This window comes from Somniosus microcephalus, chromosome 34, assembly GCF_052327205.1.
Source record: "Somniosus microcephalus isolate GS21.2 chromosome 34, FLI_Smic_1.0, whole genome shotgun sequence".
NCBI classification, from domain to species: domain Eukaryota; kingdom Metazoa; phylum Chordata; class Chondrichthyes; order Squaliformes; family Somniosidae; genus Somniosus; species Somniosus microcephalus.
This window is the reverse complement of record NC_141020.1, coordinates 4,803,323-4,820,924: the sequence shown is the minus strand read 5'-3', so window position 1 is coordinate 4,820,924 and position 17,602 is coordinate 4,803,323. Positions and strand designations below refer to the sequence as shown.

General features: G+C 49.8%; 1 protein-coding gene across 9 annotated transcripts in view; it reads right to left on the bottom strand.

Moving 5' to 3' along the window:
• Positions 1-17,602, bottom strand: part of LOC147096665 (uncharacterized) — a 45,559-nt gene that overhangs the window by 15,269 nt on the left and 12,688 nt on the right. For 7 of the 9 annotated variants that reach the window (XM_085973223.1, XM_085973224.1, XM_085973219.1 and 4 more), the window contains 5 exons: positions 10,480-10,650; positions 6,970-7,151; positions 6,105-6,157; positions 1,687-1,767; positions 197-302 (listed from right to left, as the gene is read on the bottom strand). In XM_085973223.1, the coding sequence (XP_085829349.1) occupies positions 197-302; positions 1,687-1,767; positions 6,105-6,157; positions 6,970-7,151; positions 10,480-10,650 (593 nt within the window). The remainder of the gene's footprint in view (positions 1-196; positions 303-1,686; positions 1,768-6,104; positions 6,158-6,969; positions 7,152-10,479; positions 10,651-17,602) is intronic. The other 2 variants (XM_085973225.1, XM_085973227.1) reach the window with 2 other exon arrangements.

Here is a 17,602-nt window from a genome sequence, read left to right as displayed (position 1 = left end):
GGTAGCAGTTGAGGTAGGGACCCTGGCTCTGTATCGTTCTCCTTCCTCCCCTAGTCCAGGGGCACTATTGCCACCTTCACAGACCAGTTAAACCAGCTCCAACCAGGCATTGAGAGAGACCCTCCACAGTCCAGCAATAAAACAAAAGTAGCAAAGATGATCAACCAATTAGGCAAGATTGAAATGCAGTTCCTACCTGTAATTTTTATCTCCGCGTTTGTCTCTCCCTCTTCCGGAATCCTTACTTCTGGATTGAGAAACAAAGTCTGAAATCGTTGGTGGTTTGGGAGGTCTTCGGTCATCTGAAAAGGGAAAGCAGATTACCAGCTGCCGACAGTTAACGAGGGCCCATCCTCACCTCTGCTCGACGGAGAGAGCGGCCTCGCTCAACAGCTTTTTCATTCCCGTTTTTGCAACATGCTGGGAGTGAGCTTCATAGAAACATAGAAGATAGGAGCAGGAGTCGGCCATTCGGCCCCTCGAGCCTGCTCCGCCATTCAATGAGATCATGGCTGATCATCCAAATTCAGTACCCTGTCCCTGCCTTCTCCCCATATCCCTTGATCCCTTTAACCTTAAGAAATATATCCAACTCCTTCTTGAATATATTTAATGAATTGGCCTCAACTGCCTTGTGTGGTAGAGAATTCCACAGGTTCACCACTCTCTGGGTGAAGAAATTCCTCCTCATCTCTGTCCTAAATGGCTTACCCCTTTATCCTTAGACTGTGACCCCTGGTTCTGGACTCCCCGACCATCGGGAACATCCTTCCTGCATCTAGTCTGTCCAGTCCTGTTAGAATTTTATAAGTTTCAATGAGATCCCCTCTCATTCTTCTAAACTCCAGCGAGTATAAGCCCAATCGACCCAATCTCTCCTCATACGTCATTCCTGCCATCCCAGCTCCTCAATAACACCTCGTTACAATCAGAATTCCCTGAAAACTTTCCTGTTGTCATCTACAGTACCGACGCGCTCAAAGCGTTCCTCCAGGCGGGAGGCAACACTTTCAGAAAGAAAGGGAACGATAAACAAAGGACTTTTACGTTCCGTCATATTAAAGCAACTAAAGTGTCAGCTTGACTCAGCTGATGGAACTCTTGCATCGGTCAGAAGGCCATGGGTTCGACACCCCCTCCAGGATTTAGCCCATAATCTAGGCAGATATTCCAGTGAAAAGAAAGACAGACTTGCATTTCTATAGCGCCTTTCACGACCTCAGGACGTCCCAAAGCGCTTTACAGCCAATGAAGTACTTTTTGAAGTGTAGTCACTGTTGTAATGTGGGAAACGTGGCCGCCAATTTGTGCACAGCAAGCTCCCACAAACAACAATGTGATAATGACCAGATCATCTGTTTTTAGTGATGTTGGTTGAGGGATAAATACTGGGCCAGGACACCGGGGAGAACTCCCCCTGCTCTTCTTCCAATAGTGGCCGTGGGATCTTTTACGCCCACCTGAGAGAGCAGTCGGGGCCTCGGTTTAACGTCTCATCCGAAAGGCAGCACCTCCGACAGTGCGGCACTCCCTCAGCACTGCATGGAGGCGTCAGCCTAGATTTTTGCGCTCAAGTCTTTGGAGTGGGGACTCGAACCCACAACCTTCTGACTGAGAGGCGAGAGTGCTGCCCACTGAGCCACGGCGGACATAAACCAGTGGAGAGATGCCAGAATTCACACTCACAAAGCAAACACATGCAGAGGGAGTGACACAGCAAACCTGTATGCTTGGCACTCAGATTTGATTTCTTAAAGTTCTTCAGTCCTACAGACAGAAAGATAGTCACAAAAAAAAGATAGAAATAGTAAGAAAGAGGAAAAAGCAAAATAACGAGCAGACTTAAATATGCAAAACGATAATACGCAAAAGTGCGTGAACCAATCTGAGCAGTTAAAATGGTCAGCTGATTACTAGCCAATTACTTGCCCAACATGGATACTAATTTGATAACATGTTCTCTCCCTCAGAAAAAGAGTAAAAAGGATGAAGACTACACGCTGCACTGTGCCTGGATACATGCAGACACAAGGTAGGAGAGACCCCCCACCCCCCCCCAAGCCTCTTCCGTTTTGCGGAGATACTCCAGCCTCCATTGTCAGGAAGCACCTCTTCACACACAAAGGGGAGTGGGAACCGGGAACTCTGCTCCCCCTGCCCCCACAAAAAGCCGTCGAGGCTGGGGGGGGGGGGGGGGGTCAGTGGGTCAATTGAAAATTTCAAAACGGATATCGGTAGAGATTTGCGAAGGGTGTCAAGGGAGATGGAACCAAGGCAGAGGTAGATGGGAGTTAGGATACAGACCAGCCGTGATTTAATTAATGGCGGAACAGGCTAGAGGGGCTGAATGGCCTCCTCCTGTTCCTATATTCCATTACCTTACTCGCAGGACCATTTCTACAACTTAAATCGCTGACCCATTTATTTTACAAGCGCTTTGCAATGATCCAAATAGCAGAAAAAAGGGCACTATAAATTAGAAAGATAGTGGACTTTATTCCCGTTTTTGCAACGTGCTGGGAGTGAGCTTCAGCTCCTCAATAACACCTCGTTACAATCAGAATTCCCCGAAAACGTTCCTGTTGTCGTCTATGGTACTAAGAAAGTTAGTTGTACTAAGCATTCTTTTCTTCAATGGCAACAGAGGCTTAATGCTGCAGAGGCACTAAAACCTTGCTGGAGGGCAGCAGGGGTGGGTGGGTGGGTGGGTACCTCTGATGGCTGGGTGGTGGGGGCGCAAAGCAGTCACTCCACCCACCCCCCCACACCCCCCCGGCCAGACGAGGAATGCGATCGTGCACTCACTTCACAGGCACACGTCTTCCTCAAAGACTTGCATTGCTATAGCGCCTTTCACCACCTCAGGACGTCCCAAAGCACTTTACAGCTAATGAAGTACTTTTTGAAGTGTAGTCACTGTTGTAATGTAGGAAACGCGGCAGCCAATTTGCGCACAGAAAGCTCCCACAAACAGCAATGTGACAATGACCAGATCATCTGTTTTTAGTGATGTTGATTGAGGGATAAATATTCACCCAGGACACTGGGGAGAACTCCCCTGCTCTTCTTCCAAATAGTGCCGTGGGATCTTTTACATGAGAGGGCAGACGGGGCCTCGGTTTTAAATCTCACCCGAAAGACGGCACCTCCGACAGTGTGGCACTCCCTCAGTACTGCCCCTCCGACAGTGCGGCACTCCTCAGTACTGACCCTCCGACAGTGCGGCGCTCCCTCAGTACTGCCCCTCCGACAGTGCCGCACTCCCTCAGTACTGCCCCTCCGACAATGCAGCACTCCCTCAGTACTGCCCCTCCGACAGTGCGGCGCACCCTCAGTACTGCCCCTCCGACAGTGCGGCGCACCCTCAGTACTGCCCCTCCGACAGTGCGGCGCTCCCTCAGTACTGCCATTCCGACAGTGCAGCACTCCCTCAGTACTGCCCCTCCGATAGTACAGCACTCCCTCAGTACTGCACTGGGAGTGTCAGCCTGGGTTATGTGCTCAGTTGCCAAACACCTGTGTGCAGTATAACTGGAATGCCAGAGCTGCTGCTGTTGGGGGCTACAAGCAGAATAAACAGGTTCCAACCTGAAAGATTTTCCACTGACTCGAGATGCAGCCAGCGAGTGAGTGTAGGAGAGATGGCTCGACGACCTTCAAATCGCCAGACTGCGAGGTCAGACTGCTGGCTAAACGCAGACTGAACATAAAAACGGCTTTCTTTTTTAGAGAGCTTTAATGCTCTCGCTCAGCGAGGAAACAGTTTGGAACTTATGTTTACCCCGTGCAACAGCGGGTGGCTTTGCTTCACTGTTCTGTCACCTCGGTGACCTGGGCTTGAACCCAACCCAGACTGGTGATAAAAGGCTTCTCTCCTCTGCACAGTTTCTACGTGAAACGTGTCTGGGGAAAAAAAAGAGTCTCAACTCGGCTCCTAATGGCTAAGCTAGTAGCTGCATTGGCAGAGGCCACCCAGGACAGCAACCGAGGGGAACCAAAGACAGTGCCAGGGAAGCTCTTTGGTTGGTGCTTAGGCATAATCAATACTCACCAACGTCTCACGGAGGGGAGGCAACGCTTGGATCCAGCGCCCGAATTATCAGTGCGTCGAGCTCAGAACCACAGAATCTCTCAGCACAGGAGGAGGCCATTCGGCCCATCGTGCCTGTGCCGGCTCTTTGAACGAGCTCTCCAATCAGTCCCACTGCTCTTTCCCCAAAACCTTTCAAAATGTTTTCCTTTTCAAGTATTTATCCAATTCCCTTTTGAAAGTTACTATTGAATCTGCTCCCTCCGCCCTTTCAGGCAGCGCGTTCCAGATCACAACAACTCGCTGCGTAAATAAAAAATGTCTCCTCATCTCCCCTCTGGTTCTTTTGCCAATTATCTTCACTCTGTGTCCTCTGGTTACCGACCCTCCTGCCACTGGAAACAGTTTCTCTTTATCTACTCTATCAAAACCCTTCATAAATTTGAACACCTCTATTAAATCTCCCCTTAACCTTCTCTGCTCTAATGAGAACAACCCCAGCTTCTCCAGTCTCTCCACGTAACTGAAGTCTCTCATCCCCGGGACCATTCTCGTAATTCTCCTCCGCACCCTCTCCAAGCCCTTGAGATGCTTCCTCAAAGTGTGGTGCCCAGGATTGGGCACAATACTCCAGAGGAGGCCGAACCAATGATTTGTTAAGGTTTAGCATAACTTCCTCGCTTCCAGAGCAAACCGCACCCATAGATCTGGGACCCTCCAGTCAGCAGAGACACCCCCTCATTTAACCACTACTGAGAGACGGCGATTGATTGGACCACAACGAGAACGGGAGTTAAACCAAGACGTCAGCCCATTGTCGGGAGCGGCGCTGGGAAATTCCCAGTGTGGCGGAGCCCAATCGAGAAGACAAATTAACAAAAAAAAATACCACACACGCAAAAGGTGAACGAGGTGCAGGCCTCACATCCAGACACAACCAGAGTCTGTGCCCAAAAACCACAGGAATAGACGCCAAGTACTGGATCCATAGAAACAGAAACATAGAAACATAGGAGCAGGAGTCGGCCATTCGGCCCTTCGAGCCTGCTCCGCCATTCAACATGACCATGGCTGATCCTCTATCTCAATACCATATTCCCGCTCTCTCCCCATACCCCTTGATGTCTTTTGTGTCTAGAAATCTATCTATCTCCTTCTTAAATATATTCAGTGACTTGGCCTCCACAGCCTTCGGTAGTAGAGAATTCCACAGGTTCACCACCCTCCGAGTGAAGACATTTCTCCTCATCTCAGTCCTAAATGTCCTACCCCGTATCCTGAGAGTGTGACCCCTTGTTCTGGACCCCCCAGCCAGGGGAAACATCCTCCCTGCATCCAGTCTGTCTAGCCCTGTCAGAATTTTATACGTTTCAATGAGATATCCAACGCCATAGATGTTAATTCCAAAAAGGTGGCTGATGCGCGGAATTGAGATGAAGGGGTTGTCTTATGAAGAAAGGTTGAACAGGTTGGGTCTTTACTCATTGGAGTTTAGAAGAATGAGAGGGGATCGTATTGAAACACAAGATTCTGAGGGGGCTCGACAGGGAAGATGCAGAGAGGGCGTTTCCCCTCGGGGGGGGGGAATCTAGAACTAGGGGGCATAGTTTCAGGATAAGGGGACGGAGAGGAGGAGGAATTTCTTTTCTCAGAGGGTCGGGAATCTTTGGAATTCTCTTCCCCAGAGAGCTGTGGAGGCGGAGTCATTGAATATATTCCAGGCGGAGATAGACAGATTTTTGAAAGGTAACAGAGTCAAGGGTTATGGGGAGCGGGCAGGGAAGTGGAGCTGAGGTCGAAGACCAGATCAGCCATGATCTCATTGAATGGTGGAGCAGGCTCGAGGGGCCGAATGGCCGACTCCTGCTCCTATTTCTTATGTTAATTAATTTTTTTAAATTTAGAAACTTCTGACAGAACACTTTTTGACAATTCGTGACCCTAATACTCTCACCTTCCATTTTGAGGAAAACCTGATGGGAATTGAATATTTCGGAGGGTTGTATTCCGAATTGCCTCCCCCCCACCCCGCTACACGAAGGTCATAACCCCCAGCTTCCAATGAGGTACTTACCTCTCCTGCTGTCTCCTTCGAAGCTACCAGTGGAACCTGGATTATCTTTGAACCTGGGGAGGGGGGGGGGGGGGGGAAGGAGGTAAAGAAAAACAAAAGATTAAGACTCATCTTTTCTCTTTAATAGAGCAGAAGGGACTAGATGGAGCCTGCAGTGAATCAAAGGTCCAGGGCTTCATCTACAAGCTTCAACACCGGTCAGGATCACAGAGAAATGACAGGCCCCTTTTAAGAGTTGAGTAATTAAATAGACTTCTTACTAGGAGCTGGGAGAGAATGATCGAACAGCAATAAATTGCTCAGTTGAGTTTGGCTGATCTGGCTGGAAGTGAGAGAATAAGCTGGTGTCTGATGGAAGGATGCAATATTAACCGTAGCTTGCTCACACTCCATCCACCACCTTAAACATTCACTCCCTCCACCACCGGCGCACCGTGGCTGCAGTGTGTATCATCTACAAGATGCACTGCAGCAACTCACCAAGGCTTCTTCGGCAGCACCTCCCAAACCCGCGACCTCTTCCACCTAGAGGGACAAGGGCAGCTGGCGCATGGGAACACCACCACCTCCAAGTTCCCCTCCAAGTCACACACCATCCGGACTTGGAAATATATTGGCCGATCCTTCATCGTCGCTGGGTCAAAATCCTGGAACTCCCTCCCTAACAGCACTGTGGGAGCACCTTCACCACACGGACTGCAGCGGTTCAAGGCAGCTCACCACCACCTTCTCAAGGGCAAATAGGGATGGGCAATAAATGCTGGTCTTGCCAGCGACGCCTACATCCCATGAATGAATTAAAAAAAAATTAAAGTGGGGGTTGAAATTAGAGACACGAGATAATAACTTGGCAGCGCACACGTACATGGATTCCGTCTTCTCAGCATCCCACTCCCGCTTCCACTGTCCCGTCGCGTTGCGATGCCGGGCGAGCCTCTCCTGGTCGATCTGCTCCCGCTCCTTCTTCCAGCGCATGTACTCCGCCCTCTCCCGGCCGGTCATCGACATCGTCATGTCGACGGAGCCCTTGGGACCCGACCGCCTGCCCTGTGGGAAGAGGGGCTAGCCGGATTATTCACCGGGAGGAGTCACCGCGACGTACGAGGGTGAAACATAGAATCACAGAAAGTTACAGCGTGGAGGGAGGCCATTTCGGCCCATCGTGTCCGCGCCGGCCAACAAAGAGCTATCCAGCCTAATCCCACTCTCCAGCTCTTGGTCCGTAGCCCTGCAGTTAGAGCATCCCAAGTGTACATCCAAGTACTTTTTAAATGTGGTTAGGGTTCCTGCCTCTACCACCCTTTCAGGCAGTGAGTTCCAGACCCCCACCACCCTCTGGGTGAAGAAAGTTCCCCTCAAATCTCCTCTAAACCTTCCACCAATTACTTTAAATCTGTGCCCCCTGGTTTTTGACCCCTCTGCTAAGAGAAACAGGTCCTTTCTATCCACTTTATCTAGGCCCCTCATAATTTTATACACCTCAATAAGGTCCCCTCCCCCCTCAGCCTCCTTTGTTCCAAGGAAAACAGACCCAGCCTATCCAGTCTTTCCTCATAGCTAAGATTCTCTACTCCCGGCAACATCCTTGTAAATCTCCTCTGCACCCTCTCGAGTGCAATCACATCTTTCCTGTAATGTGGTGACCAGAACTGCACGCAGTACTCTAGCTGAGGCCTAACTAGTGTTTTATACAGTTGAAGCATAACCTCCCTGCTCTTGTATTCTATGCCTCGGCTAATAAAGGCAAGCATTCCGTATGCCTTCTTAACCACCTTATCTACCTGGCCTGCTACCTTCAGGGATCTGTGGACATGCACTCCAAGGTCCCTTTGTTCCTCTACACTATTCAGTGAAACGTAACGGATATCAGCAACGGGTGTAACGCCTCGCCGGGGGAGGGGGTCTGCTCGATAAAACCCCGGTTTCTCAGCGAGAGACTGGACGAGGCCACCTGTTGATCGATCCTTATTGCCTTCGGAGAACCGACGCCTTTGTGAAAAATTGCTTGCACAACATTCGTTAATTTCTCTCGACAAATGCGCAATATCTTATTGTAAATTACGTCACCGTGTGTCCAAAGTGGTGCTTCTTGCACCAGACAGTGGCTGAAATAACAGAATAAAAGGGGTCGGCCATTTATGACTGAGATGAGGAGAAATTTCTTCACTCAGAGGGTGGGGAATCTTTGGAATTCTCTACCCCAGAGGGCTGTGGAGGCTCAGTCGTTGAGTATATTCAAGGCGGAGATCAATAGATTTTTGGATGTTAAGGGAATCAAGGGATATGGGGATCGTGCAGGAAAGTGGAGATGGGGTAGAAGATCAGCCATGATCTTATTGAATGGCGGAGCAGGCTCGAGGGGCCGAATGGCCGACTCCTGCTCCTATTTATGTTCTTATACAGTTCCACTTCCACCTCAACTGTTGCAGATCCCATTAAATCTCAAATAAACTCCAAAATGCTGGAAAGCTGCCGGGTCAGTAACCGGAGAGGAAACACGGATTAGGATTACGGGCAGAGTCTCTTGGTGAAAACTGAAATGGGAAGCTAGGCAAAAAAACTGTTCATATTTGATAGAAAGGTTCTCCCATCCCTCAGCGTTAATCTGCGATTTCTCTTTATAGAGTGTGTCTCTGGGCCCACTTGCCAGCAGTTTTTTGTCTTTCAGATTTTTAAGCATTTGCCCCTTTAAATCTCCCTTCTCATAGATAACGCAACCCCCTTTAAATCCTCCTCAGAGGAACACTATAGACCAGTTAGCCTAACCTCTATCGTTGGGAAAATGCTGGAGTCCTTCATTAAGGAAGCAGTAGCAGGGCATTTAGGAAAAACATACTGCAGTCAAACAGAGTCAACATGGCTTTAGGAAAGGGAAATCATGTTTAACAAATTTGCTGGATTACTTCGAGGATGTAACAAGCAGGGTGGACAAGGGTGAGCCAGTAGATGAGGTGTATTTGGATTTCCAGAAGGCATTCGATAAGGTGCCACATAAAAGGTTACTGCATAAGATAAGAGCTCACGGAGTTGGGGGTAATATATTAGCATGGACAGAGAATTGGCTAACTAACAGAAAGCAGAGAGTCGGGATAAATGGGTCATTTTCTGGTTGGCAAACGGTAACTAGTGGGGTGCCACAAGGATCGGTGCTGGGGCCCCAACTATTTACAATCTACATTAATAACTTGGATGAAGGGACCGAGTGTAATGTAGCCAAGTTTGCGGATGATACAAAGATGGGTGGGAAAGCAAGTTGTGCAGAGGACTCAAAGGGTCTGCAAAGGGATATAGACAGGCTAGTTGAGTGGGCAAACATTTGGCAGATGGAGTTTAATGTGGAAAAGTGCGAGGTTATCCGCTTTGGCAGGAAAAATAAAAAAGCAAACTATTATTTAAATGGAGAGAGATTACAAAATGCTACAGTTCAGAGGGACCTGGGGGTCCTTGTGCACGAAACACAAAAGGTTAGCATGCAGGTACAGCAAGTAATCAAAAAGGCAAATGGAATGTTGGTCTTTATTTCAAGGGGGTTGGAGTATAAAAGCAGGGAAGTCCTGCTACAACTGTACAGGGTATTGGTGAGACCACACCTGGAGTACTGCGTACAGTTTTGGTCTCCTTGTTTAAGGAAGGATATACTTGCATTGGAGGCAGTTCAGAGACGATTCACTCGGTTAATTCAGAGATGAGGGGGTTGACTTATGAGGAAAGGTTGAGCAGGTTGGGCCTATACTCATTGGATTTTAGAAGAATGAGAGGTGATCTTATTGAAACATATAAGATACTGAGGGGGCTCGACAGGGTAGATGCAGAGAGGATGTTTCTCCTCGTGGGGAAATCTAGAACTCGGGGGCAGTCTCAGAATAAGGGGTCGTCCATTTAAGACGGAGATGAGGAGGAATTTCTTCTCTCAGAGGGTCGTAAATCTGTGGAATTCTCTGTCCCAGAGAGCTGTGGAGGCTGGGTCATTAAAATACATTTAAAGGTGGAGATAGACAAATTTTGGCAAGATAATGGAATGATGGGTTATGGGGAGTGGGCGGGGAAGTGGCTTTGAGCCGAAGATCAGCCATGATCTTATTGAATGGCGGAGCAGGCTCGAGGGGCCAAGTGGCCTATTCCTGCTCCGATTTCTTATGTTATCAACACAGGACCTGGTTTAAAGCTCCCTCCTCACAGGCCCCTTTAAATCCCCCTCAGAGTTAACCAGGACCCCTTGAAGTCTCCCCCAGTAGAGGAAACGCACTGTAGTTCATCTTTTAGGGGTCAGGAGTCAGGAGGAATGAAGGCCCATTTCGGTTCCTCATGACTGGGCCAGTCCATGTGAAAAGCGAAGGAGTTGCACAGACATTCCGACGCCCCCACACACCCCTACCTGCCAGTCCTTGTCCCGATCCACGCCGGTCTTCACCTTGTCGAAGTCGGGGCCGCCCCAGTTCCGGATGTGCCGGCGGCTGCCATCTTTACGGTCGGCGTCAGGAAGGGAACCCAAGCGCCGCGGGTCATCCAGAAAGTTCCGCACTGGGTTTTTCTCCCCAGCGCCGCCCTGGAAACGAGAACCAGGCCCGCTTTCAAAACATGGCATCACCAAACGACTTTATAAAATACCGACCGGTCAAATCTCGTGCTGTCCAGCGCCTACACAAAAAGCCCATATAGTGTGGTCAGTCGTGGCTCAGTGGGCAGCGCTCTCTCTCTCGCCTCGGAGTCAGAAGGTCGAGGGTTCAAGTCCCACTCCAGAGACTTGAGCACAAAAAGCCAGGCTGACACTCCCAGTGCAGCACTGAGGGAGCGCCGCACTGTCGGAGGGGCGGTGCCGAGGGAGCACCGCACCGTCGGAGGGGCGGTGCCGAGGGAGCGCCGCACCGTCGGAGGGGCGGTGCCGAGGGAGCGCCGCACTGTCGGAGGGGCGGTGCCGAGGGAGCGCCGCACTGTTGGAGGTGCTGTCTTTCGGATGAGACGTTAAACTGAGGCTCCATCTGCTCTCTCAGGTGGACATAAAAGATTCCACGGCCACTATTACGAAGAGTTCGCCCCGGTGTCCTGGGGCCAATATTTATCCCTCAACCAACATCACTAAAACAGATGATCTGGTCATTATCATATTGCTGTTTGTGGGAGCTTGCTGTGTGCAAATTGGCTGCTGCTTTTCCTACATTACAACAGTGACGCCACTTCAAAAAGTACTTCATTGGCTGTAAAGCGCTTTGGGACGTCCTGAGGTTGTGAAAGGCGCTATAGAAATGCACGTTCTTTCTTTCCTTCACTCTCAGTGTAGGGCAAGCTGAAATATACAAAACATAGGAACAGGAGGAGGCCATTCAGCCTGTTCCACTATTCAGTGAGATCACGGCTGATCTGTAGCTCAACTCCTCCACCTGCCTTGGCTCCATATCCCTTTATACCCTTGGCTGGCAAAAATCTATCGATCGGAGATTTAAAATGATTAATTGAGCTGGCATCTGCTGCTGTGTGTGGGCGGGAGAGTTCCACACTTCTATCACCCTTTGCCCGAAGAAGCATTTCTTGACTTCTCTCCTGAAATTGTCTCGGTACAGTTCTAACACTTGCATAACCTCAACACAGCAGGACAACTGGACTCAGCGCCCCTGGGATTGGCAGGGTTGAAGTGGGTGCAAGGGGCGATCAGTATCCGATACCCCCAGGAGGGAGGGAGAGAAATAAAATTGGCACAGAATACCTGGGGAGGTGGAGCGGTGGGAAAGGGAATGCTCGGTGGGAGCGCACACACTCCTGGCAACCTCATCGCACAAATGGGCACCACTCCCTGGGCAAGGGCACTGCAAACACGCAACACTTCAACCCTCCCTGGCAGGCATCAGAGGAACCCGTGGCACTGTTTTTGGAGGAGATTGCTCCAGACTGCACTGCAGCAACTCGCCAAGGCTTCTTCGGCAGCACCTCCCAAACCAGCGACCTCTTCCACCTAGAAGGACAAGGACAGCAGGCGCATGGGAACACCACCACCTCCAAGTTCCCCTCCAAGTCACACACCATCCTGACTTAGAAGTATATCGGCCGATCCTTCATCTTCGCTGGGACAAAATCCTGGAACTCCCTCCCTAACAGCACTGTGAGAGCACCTTCACCACACGGACTGCAGCGGTTCAAGAAGGTGGCTCACCGCCACCTTCTCAAGGGGCAATTAGGGATGGGCAATAAATGCTGGCCTTGCCAGCAACGCCAACAGCCCATGAACGAATAAAAAAGACTCTTATTTTTTTTTATTGAATATTTGTTCTTTGGGATATGGACGTCGCTGGCAAGGCAGAATTTATTGCCCATCCCTAGCTGCCTTGAGGGTGCCTGGAGTCAACCCCATGGTGTGGGACCAGTCATGTGTCGGCCAGACTGGTCGGGGAGGGGTGAGCGACATATTCCCTTCTTCCCTGCTGGACATTGATGGAGCAGTTGGATTTTTTTTTTTGTAAAGATAATCAGACAACTTTCGTGCTCCAGTATTCCTGGCGTTGGCCCACAACCCCTCAGATTTATTCAATTCAATTCAATTCCCCAAGTTGGAGCAGTTCCAAGAACTGAAATCACCGCAATGCGATAGCGGCGATATAATCAGGGCCGGTGATCTGATCACTCGGGGCTGCTCAGAGACTGGCAATTGGTGCCCATTTAGGGGGTCCCCCTGCAGCCCTTGATGCTAAGTGTACAGATTCCTGGGTATGTGGGGGCTGCATCAGATCGCACGCTCTAAGCAGAATACCTCATCGACACGGAAGTGAAGATCTAACACAGGATTGCAACAACTTACTGGGTGTTAATTCAGGGGTTAGTGCGTGGAATGGGAAGCGAGGAAGAGCTCCTTATGCAGGTCGACCTCAGGGACAGTCTCCAACAGCCGGCTCGTTTCTCGGCAACAATCCCCATCCTATTATTTGGCGAGAGAGTTTCCTGCACCATCGTGCCAAACACCTCTCCTTCCGATCGTCAGAGGTGCCGTCTTTCAGATGAGACGTTAAATCGAGGCCCCGTCTGCTCTCTCAGGTGGGTGTAAAGGATCCCATGGTCACTATTGCGAAGGTGTGTGTGTGTGTGTGTGTGTGTGTGTGTGTGTGTGTGTGTGTGTGTGTGTGTGTGTGTGTGTGTGTGTACCACCCCCCCCCCCCCCCTGCCATTCAACTAGGCCCATTAGTAAAGAGTTCATCCATGTAGAATAGGGCTCATTAAACACAGCTGTGCGCTTGTTAATAAAGAAACACGATCGCCTCCCCGGAGATATTTCACTAATACGCAGGAAGCAAGAGGCAGTCATCAAGGACAACAGGTGTGTTAACAAGGGAGGAGGGCACACTGCACCTCTGCCCCACGGTCACGTCGCATTCTAATCAATCTGCCCCGCCTCCCCAGAGCGTTAACCCTTGCTGGAAAACAGTTCCACTGGCCCCCTGCCGCTCTACATCACCACATCCATTGTTGACAACTAAGTATGGACCTAAACGAGGAAGATCAGCAGGTTATTTTGAACGAGGAAGAGGGGGAGGCCATTCAGCCCCTCGAGCCTGTTCCGTCATTCAGTTAGATCATGCCTCATCTATACCTCGACTCCATTTGATCCATATCCCTCGATACCCTTACCCAACAAAGATCTATCGCCCTCAGGTCATGAACGCTCCAGTAGCGGGAACGGTAGCACAGTGGTTACGTTACTGGACTAGTAATCCAGTCATCCGGAGACACGAGTTCAAATCCCACCACGGATTAATTAAATAAATCTGAAATTTAAAGCTAGTGTCAGTAATGGTGACCATGAAACTACCGGATTGCCGTAAAAACCCATCTGGTTCACTAATGTCCTTTTAGGGAAGGAAATCTACCGCCCTTACCCGGTCTGGCCGCTATGTGACTCCAGACCCACAGCAATGTGGCTGATTATTAACTGCCCCTCTGAAATGGCCTAGCGAGACACTCAGTTGTTCAAGGGGCAATTAGGGATGGACAATAAATTTGCCAGCGACGCCCACATCCTGTGAACAAATAAAAAAAAACATTGACCCCCCAACCTCGACAGCTTTTGGGGGGAGAGAGTTCCAGATTTCCACCACCCTTTGTGTGAAGAAGTGCTTCCTGACATCACCCCTGAACAGCCTGGCTCTAATTTTAAGGTTCTGCCCCACCAGAGGAAACAGTTTCTCTGCATCTACCCTATCGAACAATTTGATCATTTTAAACACGTTGATTAGATCACCCTTCAACTTTCTACACTCAAGGGAACTCAAGCCAACTTTATGCAACCTGTCCTCAGTTTAACTCTTTTAAGCCCTGGTGAACACACACACACACATTCAATTAAATCATTGCTAATCTATAGCTTAACTCCATTTACCTGCCTTTTCACCATGTCCCTTTCCTACATCTATCATTCTCAGACTTGTCTACCCGTCTGTAAAGATGGTCAAGCTGATATACCAGGCTGAGGGATAGTCTTCAACTGAAGATATCCTCAAAGATTTAGAATAGGCTAAAAAGCAGCCATAGTTAAAAATAGAAATAGAACATACAGGAAATGCACAGCAAGTCAGTCAGTATCTGCAAGGGAAAGATATACCACGGCTTCAAGGCAAGGTATGATCGAGCTCATGTGGCAGGTTCTCCAAGTGGCTTGCCTTTCTCGGAGGCAGACTGACCCGCTGAGCTTCTTCGGCAGCACCTCCCAAACCCGCGAACTCCACAACCTAGAAGGACAAGGGCAGCAGGCGCACGGGAACACCACCACCTCCAAGTTCCCCTCCAAGTCACACGCCACCCCGACTTGGGCATATATTCCTTCATCGTCGCTGGGTCAAAATCCCGGAGCTCCCTCCCTAACAGCACTGTGGGAGCACCTTCACCACACGGACTGCAGCGGTTCAAGGCGGCGGCTCACCACCACCTTCTCAAGGGCAATTAGGTGATGGGCAATAAATGCCAGCCTTGCCAGCGATGCCCATATCCCAAGAATTAATTTTGAAGGGAAGCTTCCAGCATTTGCTGTTCCCGTTTTAGATTCCCAGTGATCGCGACACATCTTATTTACCCCAGCATTGCTCTTCAATTCGAGGAGGTTCAGTGCCCATGGGGACTACTGGAAATGGCGAGCACCTCGCCTGGCTCGCGGGTCCACTGAGCGGATCATTAACTGTTGCTGCCTCAGATAGCATGAGTCATCGCTAATGGACAGAGATTCTCCATTAATCCGACCTGCCGCTGATCCCTTTCAATAGGCCCCAGTGTCCCGTCATCGGGCAGTACTGCTGAGGGAGCCACTTGCTCCCCTCCCTCAGCAACACACATCATACAGCAGGCACTGCGACAGAAACCGGACTGCAACTCAATCGCCACAAATCATCAACTTAGCACGGGCCTCTCCTAATGCCATTTAGAACTGAAATGAGGAGGAATTTCTTCACCCAGAGAGTGGTGAACCTGTGGAATTCTCTACCACAGAAGGCAGTTGAGGCCAATTCATTAAATATATTCAAGAAGGAGTTAGATATATTTCTTAAGGCTAAAGGGATCAAGGGATATGGGGCGAAGGCAGGGACAGGGTACTGAATTTGGATGATCAGCCATGATCTCATTAAATGGCGGAACAGGCTCGAGGGGCCGAATGGCCGACTCCTGCTCCTATCTTCTATGTTTCTATGTACTCGATCAGCTCCGATGGACGGGCCACATCGTCCGCATGCCCGACACGAGACTCCCAAAACAAGCGCTCTACTCGGAGCTCCGACACGGCAAGAGAGCCCCAGGTGGGCAGAGGAAACGCTTCAAGGACACCCTCAAAGCCTCCTTGAAAAAGTGCAACATCCCCACCGACGCCTGGGAATCCCTGGCCCAAGACCGCACAAAGTGGAGGAGAAGCATCCGGGAAGGCGCTGAACACCTCGAGTCTCTTCACCGGGAGCAAGCGGAAGCCAAGCGCAAACAGCGGAAGGAGCGCACGTCAACCCAAGCACCCCACCCATCCGCCCCTTCAACCATCGTCTGCCCCACCTGTGACAGAGACTGTAGGTCCTGCATTGGACTCATCAGTCACCTGAGAATTCATTTTTAATGTGGAAGCAAGTCATCCTCGGTTCCGAGGGACTGCCTAAGAAGAAGACAATGACTTTACACAATAAAACTAACTTTCCTTCTACAAAAAAGGAGTTTGCTACCATGGATTGTATTTTTTTTTTTTATAAATATAAATTACATAAAGATTTCCCCCTCTCCTGATTTTCTCCCTCGTCAATGTTCAGCTCTAGCTGGGGTACGTCCTTGGGCACTGACAGCCTTCCTGCATCCTGTCCATGCGGCCAGTCTTCACATCGGAGTCTACACAGCGAGAATCAGCAGGCTCTTTAACCATGGAGGGCATCACAGCGCAACCCAATCCTTTCCTGCATCCATTTTATCAAATATCTTGCAGCCGTGCGCAAGTCCTGTCCACAAACCTTACCTCCTGCTGTCACAATTTTTGATCACGCTTTTGTGTCAACATTTCCCATTCAATTTTGCTATGTCAACTGTCACAGTGTAATTGCAGGCTCTAACCACTAGGTGGCTCTGTGGAGTGTGTTTCTGCACTCTCGCTTGCAGCTCATTCAGCATCTTATAAATAATGAAAAAGACTTGTATCCAACAACTAACTGTGAACATCATCACAGGCAGGTTACTAATATCTACAATATTATAAAGATCCTTGTGTTCTTAACATACTCGTGCCCCTCCAGTACACTGTGTGCCAGCCGGGGCTCAGTGGGTAGCACTCTCTCTCTCGCCTCTGAGTCAGCAGGTTGTGGGTTCAAGTCCCACTCCAGAGACTTGAGCTCGAAAATCTAGGCCGACACTCCCAGTGCAGTACCGAGGGAGTGCAGCACTGTCGGAGGTGCCATCTTTCGGATGAGATGTTAAACGGAGGCCCCGTCTGCCCTCTCAAGAGGACGTAAAAGATCCCATGGCCACTATGTCGAAGATGATTGTGGAGTTCTCCTGTGTGCTGGCCCAATATTTATCCCTCAATCACCATCACCAAAAGAGATGATCTGGTCATTATCACATTGGTGTTTGTGGGAGCTTGCTGTGCGCAAATTGGCTGCTGCATTTTCCACATTACAACACTTCAAAAAGTACTTCATTGGCTGTAAAGCGCTCGGTGGTTGTGAAAGGCGCTATATAAATGCAAGTCTTTCTTTCTTAAAATCAATGGGTGACACTGCAAAGGTAAGGCCTGTTATTCTTACTTGCACCACAGGTGGCAGTATAACCTCTCCCTGCCTGTTACAACAAACAGCGACCCGGAGCAGGAACCCTGGCTGACTTTGCACCCATCCAACACCGTGAAGACCATCGTAGGGATCCCAACAACTGATCTGCCCGAGTTCAGTCAACCGATCACAAACCTAGGACCTCCCAAATAAAAACACCCGGACCATGGACGACAAATATAAACCGGAACGATGGGCCGAATGGCATCCTTCTGTGCTGTATTGTTCTATGAT